Source organism: Elgaria multicarinata, chromosome 3 (genome assembly GCF_023053635.1).
Source record: "Elgaria multicarinata webbii isolate HBS135686 ecotype San Diego chromosome 3, rElgMul1.1.pri, whole genome shotgun sequence".
Classification (NCBI taxonomy): Eukaryota; Metazoa; Chordata; class Lepidosauria; order Squamata; family Anguidae; genus Elgaria; species Elgaria multicarinata.
Genome location: NC_086173.1, coordinates 48184084 through 48196644, shown reverse-complemented (window position 1 = coordinate 48196644; position 12561 = coordinate 48184084). Strand labels below are relative to the sequence as shown.

Here is a 12561-nt window from a genome sequence, read left to right as displayed (position 1 = left end):
GCAGGCACTCTGCAATGCTTGACTCAAATAAATGATCTCTCTTTATATCTATGTTGTTCTCCTTCAAAATGTCTGCAGCTGATCAGTGCAGTACAGAGAGGCTTCTAAGCGTGTAGAAAAACAACCTATCACTAGATATTTTATTTTACTGATAAGCTGGAATGGAACACACTGGCAGAAAAACAGTTTTACATAAGCACCAGGCATGTGTGTTAAATTCTGGTAAATCTTTTAAAATTCTGATTATGGTTGTCAGGAAGTGGTAGGACTTCAGCTCCCAGCTTCTTGCCTCTGGGAGTTTGATTTGGATTGTTAATAAGATTTGTGGTATCCTCTGATGCTTTGTTCAATGAAATGACTGTTTGATCTGGCAGTATCCCAGGCTTCTTTGTCAAGTCAATGAATATTAAATGCCTTCTCTCTCTGTTCTCTGAAACTAGAAATTTTAGATGACAGATGCTGGGAATATGTTCCCTGATTAGTTTCTCAGATTAAAGTTTTGTTTTGTAATCATTTGTTCAAATTTGGCATCAGAGTGACAAGGCAAACTCATATCCTCCTGAGTAAATTGCTTTTTACTCTGAGGTTCAACAGCCTGAACTTTTTCTTCAAATATTTTTTAAAATGCAAACCAACATGAAGAGCAGGAATAGTAGAGCCTACAGTACTTGCCGGCATGGCAGCCATTGATGCTAACATGCTAAAATGGACCCATCGCCAGATGTTGTGCAGCCATGTTCTTATTAGTGATGGGCGAATTTAGCCTGAGTGAATTTGTTAGTTTCTCAGAAAGTAATGAATTCATCCATATGAGCTTAGATGAGATCTCCTTTTCTTCTAGATCTTACATACGAGATTTTGCACATGCACAATATCAAAGTTATCTTGGGAGCTGTCATTTGGAATCATGTAGTGCAGCACGACTCTCATGTGCCACCACTTTATGTGGCCTCTTTCTCATTGGTTGTTTTCACAGGGCCGGCCTGCATGATGATGTCATGTGATATTTACTTACAATGATCAATTGCTTGGCTGAGGACTGACTCACAGACTCTTCTTCCTCAGAACTACAGCTGTAACCAATAAGTTTTTTTGAGGGGTCTAGGTGGTAGGACGACTGAACATTCGGTGGTGGTGGTGAGATCTGTGTTCTACTTTACTGCACATGCTCTGAAGCTCACAATTAATGCTGAACCTAACAATGAATTCAGAATACACTGATCCAGCCTCGCTACAAAGGTGAGCATTACGAACGGACGTGATTTGGCTAACAGCTCACTAATTATTAAATTTGATGGCCTCACTAGTTCTTATGTGGCACTGGCAGAAGCAAGGAGGAGACTGGATGAAGATGAGAATCCATCCAATCTCCCTGGTTGCTATACCAAGAGACTTGCCTCTGACAGAGCATGAGAAGCCAAAGCTACCCTTCACTGGCCTCAGATCAGAAAACGAAAAATACACTTTTTTCCTGGCAAGGGGGTAGAGTTAGATGGGTCTTCCATGCTAGCTAAGGGTAAAAGGTTTCTATATTTGCTGGAACATAGGCTACCACAGCTAAACGTATCTGAGTTTTAGATAAGAAGCATGCAAGCACTCCATAAGAATTATTACCTTGACAGCAGATTCGAAACTCGAGCAGTCAACAAATCCTTGATAGAAAATGGTGGCCAGTCGTCTATCCAAATCCTGAATTTTGATCTGGAAGTCTGCAAAATCTTCATCAAATTGCTTTTAACAACAACAGAACCAATTATCAGCCATGTACTACATAGGTTGATTTTTTTTTCTTAATTAAATTGGCACACTCAGGCCAAGAATTAGCTAGGCCAGTTTATCTAGAAGGGCAAACATTTGTGGCTATAGCGACTACTAGTGCGGATCAGGATTTCTTGGCTCAAGTTAAGCAAACAATTTAGCAATCTGCACTTGAATCCATTTTCCATCATGAAATGACTAACCTCATCTGCTGGATCCAAAGGATCATATTTGCATTCCGCAAAGACCTTCATGTGTTCCAGGACCTCCTCGTAAATTTGAACCACCTGGCTCCCTAGGATATTGCCTCTCACACCTCCCAACTCAATTTTCTCCAGTTTAAGAAACTCAATTGCAGTCATGTACAGTTCCTTAAAAAGACAACATGCACACAGCAGTTACAGCTGTTTTCATTTGTTCAAAGAAAGGAGCATAAAGAGAGCAGATCAACAGCAACATTAAGGCATCTTCACAAGAGGCTTAAAGACGCAACTGTTCCTAAAATTTGATTAATAATAATAATAATAATAATAATAATAATAATAATAATAATAATTTTATTTGTTACCAGCCTCTCCCTCTGGATCAATTCAAATGTTTAAAACCAGTGCATCATTAAAAGCAGCACACCATTAAAAAGGCATCTTAAAATTCAACTGGGTAGGCCTGCTGGAAGAGATCAGTCTTTATGGCTTTCTTAAATTCTGGAAGACTGTTAAGTTGACGAATCTCTCCTGGCAAGCCATTCCACAAACTGGGAGCGGCAGAAGAAAAGGTCCTCTGGGTAATAGTTGTCAGCCTGGTTTTTGTTGGCTGGAGTAAATTCTTCCCAGAGGACCTGAGTGTGCGGGGCGGATTGTATGGGAGAAGGCGATCCCGCAGGTAGCCTGGACCCAAACCATGTAGGGCTTTAAAGGTGATAACCAACACTTTATACTTCGCCCGGAAACCAATTGGCAGCCAGTGAAGGGATTTTAAGACTGGTGTGATGTGGTCACCCCTAGGTGTACCAGTGACCAACCTGGCTGCCATATTTTGAACTAGTTGAAGTTTCCGGACTAGGCACAAAGGTAGCCCTATGTAGAGCGCATTGCAGAAGTCGAGCCTTGAAGTTACCAGAGCATGCACAACCGTCTTTAGGTCTTCCAACTCTAGGAAGGGGCGCAGCTGGCGTATCAGCTGAAGCTGATAGTAGGCCCTCCTGGCCGTCACATCTATCTGGGCTGTCATTTGGAGCGACGGATCCAGAAGCACCCCCAAGCTGCGAACGCAGTCTTTCAGGGGGAGTGTAACCCCATCCAGAACTGGTTAATACACCTCCAAACCTAGGTTATGACCTTTGACAGCAAGCACCTCCGTCTTGTCTGGATTCAGCTTCAGTTTGTTTTTCCTCATCCAGCCCATTTTCCTCATCCAGCCCAACACTTCCAAATATCCAGACGTTAAAAAATGGATAATGATAATAACTTCAGGTGTTATCATTGCTGTTTATCTGCAATGCCACTAGTAAAGATTCGTATTTGATGGGTGTTACAATACTTCAGTGTCAAGGCAAGTATCGCTATGGCTGTTTCATGTTTTACATGACGTATTTAATCCTCACCTCTATTGTCTTCAGTCTGTGAAAAAAGGAATTCATTCTAGTAAAGACAAGAGTAGAAGGGAACTCCCAGTACTGTGGTTCCTTTTCCTGCAAACAAAAATGAAGATAGCTGAATGTGGCCAGTTCTGTATAAGCAATGCCAGACTTAAAGTGAATAATTTCTTCTAAGAAACTTAGAGGAGCAACAACAAACAATTCCAACTCTCTTTGGTGAATCAGGATTGTTCAAATATTGTTAAGTTACTTTACTAAATATCCTAAAAGAATTGTAGCCTGCGGGGGTGGGGGAGAGGCAAGAACAAAAACAAAAACTGGCCTCCAATGAGTTCCATCAGCACCCTGTAAACTGGAGCTAGGCAGGTTTGGAATTGGGTGTGCCTTGCTCCCATAGAAATAGATAATGCTGATCTGCATAGCTGTACCTTCTGGACTGTGTAGGAAGTACAACAGACTTCCTACTTGGTCCAGTCTCCTCCACGGTATGAATAAAGCAGAGCAACATTCCATAGGGGCTTCAGTATAAGGAATATTTTTACTATGGTGAAGAGACTCATGTAAGTGAGCTATAGCCCCTTGTTATATCAAGATAAGCAAACTAGTACCAGATCATGGGACTGGACATAGGCCTTTTTCTACATGAGGCTTTTATCCCGCAATCAAGATTGGTTACTCATGGAAGTTTGTGGGTCTTTTATATGATATCGTCAACCTCCAGAGCGTCTACCATGCTCTCGGACCTTTATCCCAGTTTTTTAAGATTAGGGATAATGTGATATTTAAATACTACATGTTGAATTTCTTCTTGTAAAGAGGAAATTACAATATAACAGCAGCTATACCACAGTGCCATTTAGTGGCTGGATAATGAAACATATAGAACTTGCTCTGAGAATCATCAGAGTTTGCTGATACCAGTGACAGACCTTAAAAAAAGTAGGCATCATTTCTTTGCAGCAAACATCATAGGTCTTGTAGAGTTTCTCTATCATGGAGATCCCCAGCTTGATCCCTCCCAGGACTTCCTCAATTTCGCCTTGTAAGCCTTTCAGCACTTCCTCAGGACTCAGAAAGTTACGTGTCTAAATAGAAAAGAATGCAATCAAAGACAATGTATAGACAAGCTGGAGCGTGTTCAGAGGAGAGCAATGAGGATGATCAGGGGTCTGGAAACAAAGTCCTATGAAGAGAGACTGAAAGAACTGGGCATGTTTAGCCTGGAGAAGAGAAGATTGAGGAGAGACATGATAGTACTCTTCAAATACTTAAAAGGTTGTCACACAGAGGAGGGCCAGGGTCTCTTCTCAATCATCCCAGAGTGCAGGACACGGAATAACGGGCTCAAGTTACAGGAAGCCAGATTTCAGCTGGACATCAGGAAAAACTTCCTGACTGTTAGAGCAGAACGAGAATGGAACCAGTTACCTAGGGAGGTTGTGGGCTCTCCCACACTAGAGGCCTTCAAGAGGCAGCTGGACAACCATCTGTCAGGGATGCTTTAGGGTGGATTCCTGCATTGAGCAGGGGGTTTGACTCGATGGCCTTATAGGCCCCTTCCAACTCTATTACCCTATTTATTCGATTCTAAGACACACTTTTCTCCCCATATAAACATCTCTAAAAATGGGGTGTGTCTTAGAATCGCAGGTGTGTCTTAGGTTTTTTTTTTCTGTTGGTGGTACTGAAATTAGTGTGCGTCTTACAATCGATGGCATCTTACAATCAAAGAAATACAGTATTCTATGATTCTATGATGCACAGGGCACATTGAATCACACTTTGGATTTCACACCACATACTTTAAGGATGGACAAATCTGTCATTTTCAATTTCTATCAATTTTGCTTTTTTGTTATCTTAAATTTGTTCCATCCTGTTTCTGCATCAGTTTTGCATTTTTTTAAAAAAAAAACTCCACGTGAACATTTTAATGTATTTTCATGTGCATTTCTCCTTATATATGCATTTTTGTTTGCAACATTGCCAAATATATGCATTTGTGGAAGCAATTTCCCCTTGCAACACATTATAACATTATTTTCACAAATATACACACTTGTGTGTGCACGTCCCCCTAATATATGCATTTTTGTGTGCATTTTTTAATCAGAGAACTGATCACCAAATCTGAAGTGTGAACACCAGTGTAATGTAATAACTATTATTACATTACACTGGTAATGTATGTTATTATTAAGAATGCCAGCACTTTTGCATATTGGTTTGGGAAGTGTGAATTAGAGAGCAATCCTATGGGCCCTAGACAATGCCTGGGATGGGGACATAGGACAGTTAGGATTCCTGGATCTGAGGTTGGAGACTTCGGACACCAGAATCCGAACTCCCTGCCTGTTCCCATTTCCCCTCACAACTGGTGCAGAGAGAACCTTGGAGAAGAAAGGAAGGGGGTTGTTCTGTGGGAACTATCCTCAGTCCTCCTAAGCTTCCTTCCCTTCCCCTCTGCAGAGCCCTAGCTGGATGGGTAAAAATGCCATCTAGCAAAAGTGCAGGGCGGGAGAAGAGCAGAGGTGAAGATCACTTCTATGCTCCTCCCACACTGTATAGGATGCCTGTCAGCCTCTGGGTTCTCTGCCAAAACTGTCAATGCAGAAGTAGGCACTCTTTTATTTTCCCTTTTCACCTATCCTTACTTTTCCTCTTTCCAGCAACTGCTGAAACTATATTTCATGGCTATGAACACTAAAATAAAAATAAAAGGGGAAAAAAAAGAAATCTCCCTATTTGAATTTATTTTCATGAAATACTACCATCTCAATGAAGAGGTTACAGATCTCCTGCAGAATGACAATGATCCGGGATGGAATGTTGTAATATTCAGAATTGGCCCAAATCAAGCATATGGTGTACATGACGCTGTTGATGAATGGAGGGAGCTGTGTGGACATAAAAAAGTAAATAAAGTAAAACACACATGATTAAGGTAATGGGGTATTTTTACCAAGATGCTGATCATCTTTATTAGTTTGGAAATAAATTACCCACATTTCCCACATTGCAGCTGAAGGCTGCAATCCTATTTATGTTTATTTATTTATTACATGTACATACCGCCCCATAGCTGAAGCTCTCTGGGTGGTTTACAAAGATTAAAACATTGACCATTAAAAACCAATATACAAAATGTAAAAACCATAAAAACAGACAATACCCATTTAAAACAGCAGAAAAACTCCTACTGACTGGGGTACGATGGGAGTTGTAGGACTTTTTCCTGTCTAAACAGAAATAGGATTGCATTATGATTTCCTCAGGCTAGAGAACAAACCTTCTGATTACTACCTCAGTGAGGTAGGGGTGCAAAGATGATCTCAAATCCAGCATGTGCCCAAATGCATCCCTGTGCCCAGAACTTCCTAGCTTCCAAAGAAAGAATTCAGGCTGAGGTAGGACCAAAGAAGTGCTTGGCTGGGAGTGTCAGACTTCTCATTGTCATTTCCCTCTGCTGCCTGTGGAGTTGGGAAGGCCATGGGGAAGGAAGGGTTAAACTTTATTCCATGTGCTACAGTCCTGATCAGGACTGTGGTCCTGCATAGTGGCTTATTCTGGGGTGGGGGGTGGGGGGAAAGGAAGCGATAAGTACATTTCAGACTGCCTGCTTAATGCAATATATAGTTTGGCCCTTAGTAAAGTAGCACGGAGCATTTTGATCCAGAGTATACACCCAAGAGACACATGGTTCAACCTCTCTGCCAAGCGTTGGTGACATTATAGAGGGGGAAATGGTCAGGAACTCCCTCTTTAGGACAGGAACAAGCAACTTGTGACCTGCCTGATGTTATTGGACTAGAACTACTATTAGCCCTGGCCAACATAGCCAACGAAAGGAATTGCAGCCCAGCAACACCTCCTGGAGGGCCACAAGTTGCCCACCCCTGTTTTAGGAGGACAATTAACAGAGATGCAGCCCGTAAGGCATCCGTCTGTCTATTCCAGACTAAGTATCAGTATATTCCAACTCTCAAACATAGTTCCCCTCCTTTTTTTTTTTTTTTTTTTTTTTTGTCTACCTGGGGGTATTCAGCTTGTTCCACTTCCTCCAAGAGAACTTTTAGTGGCTGCAAGTACAAGTTGATATCATCGGCTTCTTTCAGTCCTGTATAAAAGGAAAGATCTAGGGTAAATGAAATCAGGAGAGGCTTGATTGAATAATTGTTGGGGGCCATTTGTAAACATGACACAAAAGGACCTCGATTGGATCAAGGACCTTCACTCTACCAGTGGGAGGATAGCCCTTTATGGAATGGGGCCTCCACATCCTCTCTTCCCCCTGCATACCTTCCATATCTCCACCAGAGGGCCACTCTCCAGAGGATATTTGGAGGGTGCAGGGGGGGGGCGTCTGGGGGCTGCAGGGGATACAAGAAGTTGGGGAAGTCCTGTTCCGCAAGTGGTGTCCTTCCCCTGGCAGAATGTTGATGCTGGATCCGCTCATCCAGTCCTTCAGTCCTAAACATGTTTTTAGTATGTTTTTAGTATGTTTTTTAAGAAGTTTTAACAATGTATACTATGTTTTTAATCAATATTTTATGTATTTTAAACTTACTGTTGTTCCCCGCCTCGATCAAGATGGAGAGGCGGGTAAGAAATATTATTATTATTATTATTATTATTATTATTATTATTATTATTATTATTATTTTGTAATTTTAAGAAATGTGTCTATACCTGCAGATACATCCTTGAAAACGTTCTTCAGTGCTGGCCAGTAGCAGCTCTTTGCTCTCTCCAAAATATCAGCAATCTTTTTCACTTGTGGGGCATACAGCTGGAAAACACACATACACACACACAACCGTATCTTCATTTGGTCTTCCCAAATAACGATTTAAAGCTGAATCAGAAATAAACCTCTACCTACCTGCTCATTTATGCACTGCAGGTTGAGCCGCCTGCTATACCAGAAATCAAATTCCGTTCTGGGTAATGGGTTCAAACCATCCAGGAGAGGTTGCGCGGAGTCTTTGCTCAGGATATCTCGGATCTGATGAGACCAGTCAATGATTATTGTTTCGATGGAATGTAACAGTGTACTGTCCACAGCTCTGGGCAAACTGAAAATCCCACAAAAGGCAACATGGTAGAAATCATGATAGTTTTCACATCAGATCCAGAAACTAAAAGGATAATAATGTGAACTTGTAGCAAATCCCAAAATGGAATCCAGGATTCTTCGATCTCAGCATAGCCCTTTAAATATGACCCATTCTTCCTCCCTGCAGTACACAGCGATATAGTGAAGAAATGTGTAAGTAGAAAGCTGATGTTGTGATTGGAGTAAATCTGTGAGCCCCTGCCGAAGGAAGTGAGGCAGGTGGCTACTAGGAGGAGGGCTTTCTCTGCTGTGGCACCCCAGCTGTGGAACGAGCTCCCCAGAGAGGTTTGCTTGGCACCTACATTGTTTTCTTTCTGTTGCCAGCTGAAGACCTTTTTATTTTCTCAGTATTTTAACACCTAATTTAACTTAAATTTAAACTTTGCTGTTTTAATCTCATATTTTCACCTATATTAATTTTTGCTGTGTGGTTTTATTCTGGTTGTGCTTTTTATATTGTATTTTGTATGTGTGTTTTAAATTTGTTGGTTGTTTTTATGCTCTTCATGGTTTCAATTTTTGTGAACCGCCCAGAGAGCTTCGGCTATTGGGCGGTATAGAAATGAAATAAATACAATGTAATAAATAAATAAATAAATTCAAAAATTATTGAAGTGTATGTATACATACATAAACACAGACACACACAAACAAAGCAGGGTGAAGTATCTGGAATTGTTCAGTTTGATGGATAAGAGATGGATGAAAAGGGAGGAATGAATAAGGGATGGAATATTGCGGGGAGTGACAAGGAAGCATGCCAAATACACCCATGCATTGGCTGGACCTTTTAAATAATTGCTATCCAACAATGAGAGTAACCTGATTTTTTAAAAAGAATAAATGAACATGAATGGGTCCTGCATATACTGCCGTGCTATGTACAAGAGAAGAGGTACATACTTTGGCACACATTATTATTTTACGGTACCCACGTGTCAAACGCATCTGCTGTACAGTCCAGGGTAGCCATGTTCTCTGGCAAAGGAAGCAGTGTTTTTCCTTTGATCTTTCCGCCCATCACAAACATCTCATTCTTTAGCCTGTGGGCTTGCCGTATAACATCTTCAGCTACCACTCGAGGCCATCCAGCCAGGTTTTCACTCTTCAGGAATAAGGAGTAGACCACCTAGAGGGAGGAAGTACTTTGTTGACAAGAAGTACCTTTGTTGTAATCATCACACATCATGGTATCCTTATTAGGGTAGGAAACATCAGTGGCTGGAATGCTTTTACAGGCAGGCCTATTCTATGGTCCCACTACTCTGCTATGCCACTGTTATGTCAGCATTGCACATCAAAAGCGCAACATTAGTAGTATGTGGCCATAAATCCACTAAATTAATGTATTGTTCTCAACCAGTGCACAAACATAGTTGTGATTCCAGCTCTACCCAGTAGGCTTAAATCAAGGAAAGGATTGCAGAATTAGGCTTTGTCCTGTGGAAGCATTGGCCCAGTAGGTGACAGCTGTGGAAAAGGGAAATTCTATGCTAAGAGATGAGGAAAAGGGTCTGGGGGGGAAACTGCCAATATCATAATGGCATATACAAATCTATGGGGGTGACCACACTTGGGATACTGTGCACAGTTCTCATCACCACCTCTCAAAATGGATATTGTAGAAGAAGATGCTGAAAAGGTCAACAAATGATCAAGGGGCTGGAGCAATTCTCCTGCAAAGTTTGAAGCTTTTTTTTTTTATAGAGGCTATGGAAAAGGGGTTTAATGTACCCCTTTCGGAAGACCCACGTTCACCTGGTATAAGGCCTATGTTGTCTAACATACAGAAAGAACAGTGAAGGGTCCAGCTGGAGCAGTTACAAGGAGAATTATACGCTTGCTGTGGAGCAAGACTGGAGATCATCTTCTCTGGTGAGATTTAAAACTCTTTATATTTGGCCCTGTCTTCCCAGGAAGGGAGATGTTAACAGTGATGTCTGCTCCACTCTCCTGCTGATTGAAAACCTGGATTCCCCACCCCCATCCGAACCTACCACTGTAGCCAGTGCACCACACTCATTTTGTACTGCACTGGGAAAGCATGGATCCACCCAAAATATTACAGCGATTTCTCTTGCACTTTCATACATTATTGAGAGTCCTGCTTGAACCAAAACAGGGACTGGAAATCTCTGCCACCTCTCCTTTGTATCTATGAAGCCAAGCCAGTTCTCTTACCCCAACGTCTTTGTAGGTTTGCTGAAGAGGGAAGTATCATACAGTGAACCACTAATAGAAACTGGAAGCTCACCTCTTCCACAACAGCCATCATCTGCTCTACAGGGGAAGGGCTGAGATCTCCAACAAGCAACGCATCCCGGAAGTTGTCTTTGGTAATGTTTTCATGCTTCTTCTTCACAAAATAAATGCCTTTATTCTTCAGTGTTGATGGGAAACCAATGCAAGGGACTAGTTGTCCAGTGGGGTTGAGTGTGATCACCAGTGCTGTCAGGTCTTGCTTCTCATAGAACTCATTGAGCATGGCATGGACATCCTCACTGGTTGCAAACTTAGACCATTTGTCAGGTTTAACATGGAGATAGAGAGTGCAGTAATTCTCTATGAAGTCCAGTCGCTTGTCACTCAGTGATGCCATCTTGATTCCTCAATAGACAAAACTGAGAAGCTAACAAGCTGGAAAGTCTTCTCTCTCAATGTATTTTTTAATCTTTTCCTGCCTTGGGAAGAAAACATTCTTATCAACCATCTGTCAGGGATGCTTTAGGGTGGATTCCTGCATTGAGCAGGGGGTTGGACTCGATGGCCTTGTAGGCCCCTTCCAACTCTGCTATTCTATGATTCTATGTTTCAGAATCATCAATCCAATTGGTCTGGGAAACATACGGAATTTTCTTCTTTCCCCATACATTACATGCTTATACTGTGGAATATTTTGCAACAGAATGGGGTAGGGTAAAAGTAAAATTTTAGATAAACAACCCTCATCCACCATCACCACTTTTGGGGTAGATAAAAACTCTTTGCATTTGATGTATCTGTGTATAATCAGCTGACAGGACGGGCAGGAGGCTTGATCACATTTGCTGGCTCTATCCCCCAGCCTCCATATGTTGAGCTGAATCTCTATAGAGTTGTACATGTCATGTAGGTCCTGTACCGTTATCTGCATCCTTCAAGCCCGCAGGGGGTATTGTTCACACACAGAGGGCCTTTCATGAGTGTAGACTTTGGACAGAGACTTGGAACAATGTGTGGAGGAGGCTAGGAGGGGTGAAACCAGTAGGCATAGTCCTAGGAGGTGGCTCTGATTTCAGTGGGGCTGTGGCTCGATTCTGGGTGTTACGTCAGAACCAGTCAGAACTCTAAATGAGCAATCCAAGGTGTTGAACCCAATCCTCAAAACGGGTTCAGCACTTGGATAACTTCTTTAGAGTTCTGGCAGGTTCTGACTGAAACCCAGAATGGAATCACAGCTCCACCAAAATTGAAGCCACCAGCCTCCACTGAGTCCCACACTCCTCTCACCCCTACATCCCCCTCCCCGCTATTGTATTTTAAATCTCTCTGCATTGCTGCAAGTTTTTGTGTGTGTGTTTGTTTTGTTTAAAAAAATATATACTGTAATTTTAAACTTTTAAATTTTATATTGCATTTTGTGCTACATTCTGTGCTTTTAATTGTTGTCAACCGCCCAGAGAGCTTCGGCTATTGGGTGGTATAGAAATGTAATAAATAAATAAACAAATTGCATGTTGATGATACATAGATATTTTAGCTACACAGAGGGGGCTAAAGTCTTCCTCCTAAATGACCCTGGTTAAACAGGTGGCTTAACATTGTGTATATCTTTAAAAAAAAAACACCTATAAATATCAGCGGTGGAGCCTCCTTGACCAGGATGGAGCAGTGGGCACACTTCTACAGCCTGAAGGAGGGGTTTATTGATTTCCTCCTGTGCTGCAGTCCTGAAAACATCCCTCCCTCCCTCCCCCCTCCCCCCTCCCCCTGCCAGCTGCTGGTAGTTATCTGGAGTGGTGGGATCCAATGAAAGCTTCTTGAGCAACCGTCTTATAACGGTTTCTTTTAGAGGAATTGGAACATAACCTTTTATCAAAGAAACATTTAC

At 41.8% G+C, this 12561-nt stretch overlaps 1 protein-coding gene across 1 annotated transcript in view; it reads right to left on the bottom strand.

Moving 5' to 3' along the window:
* DNAH17 (dynein axonemal heavy chain 17) overlaps nt 1–11070 on the bottom strand; it is a 111352-nt gene extending 100282 nt beyond the window's left edge. Inside the window, exons 1-10 of the mRNA XM_063121486.1 lie at nt 10726–11070; nt 9407–9600; nt 8238–8430; nt 8045–8144; nt 7387–7472; nt 6127–6252; nt 4285–4440; nt 3362–3448; nt 1962–2129; nt 1615–1731 (exon numbers count right to left, since the gene is read on the bottom strand). Of these exons, the coding sequence (XP_062977556.1) occupies nt 1615–1731; nt 1962–2129; nt 3362–3448; nt 4285–4440; nt 6127–6252; nt 7387–7472; nt 8045–8144; nt 8238–8430; nt 9407–9600; nt 10726–11070 (1572 nt within the window). The remainder of the gene's footprint in view (nt 1–1614; nt 1732–1961; nt 2130–3361; nt 3449–4284; nt 4441–6126; nt 6253–7386; nt 7473–8044; nt 8145–8237; nt 8431–9406; nt 9601–10725) is intronic.
* Between the last annotated feature and the right edge of the window lie 1491 nt (nt 11071–12561).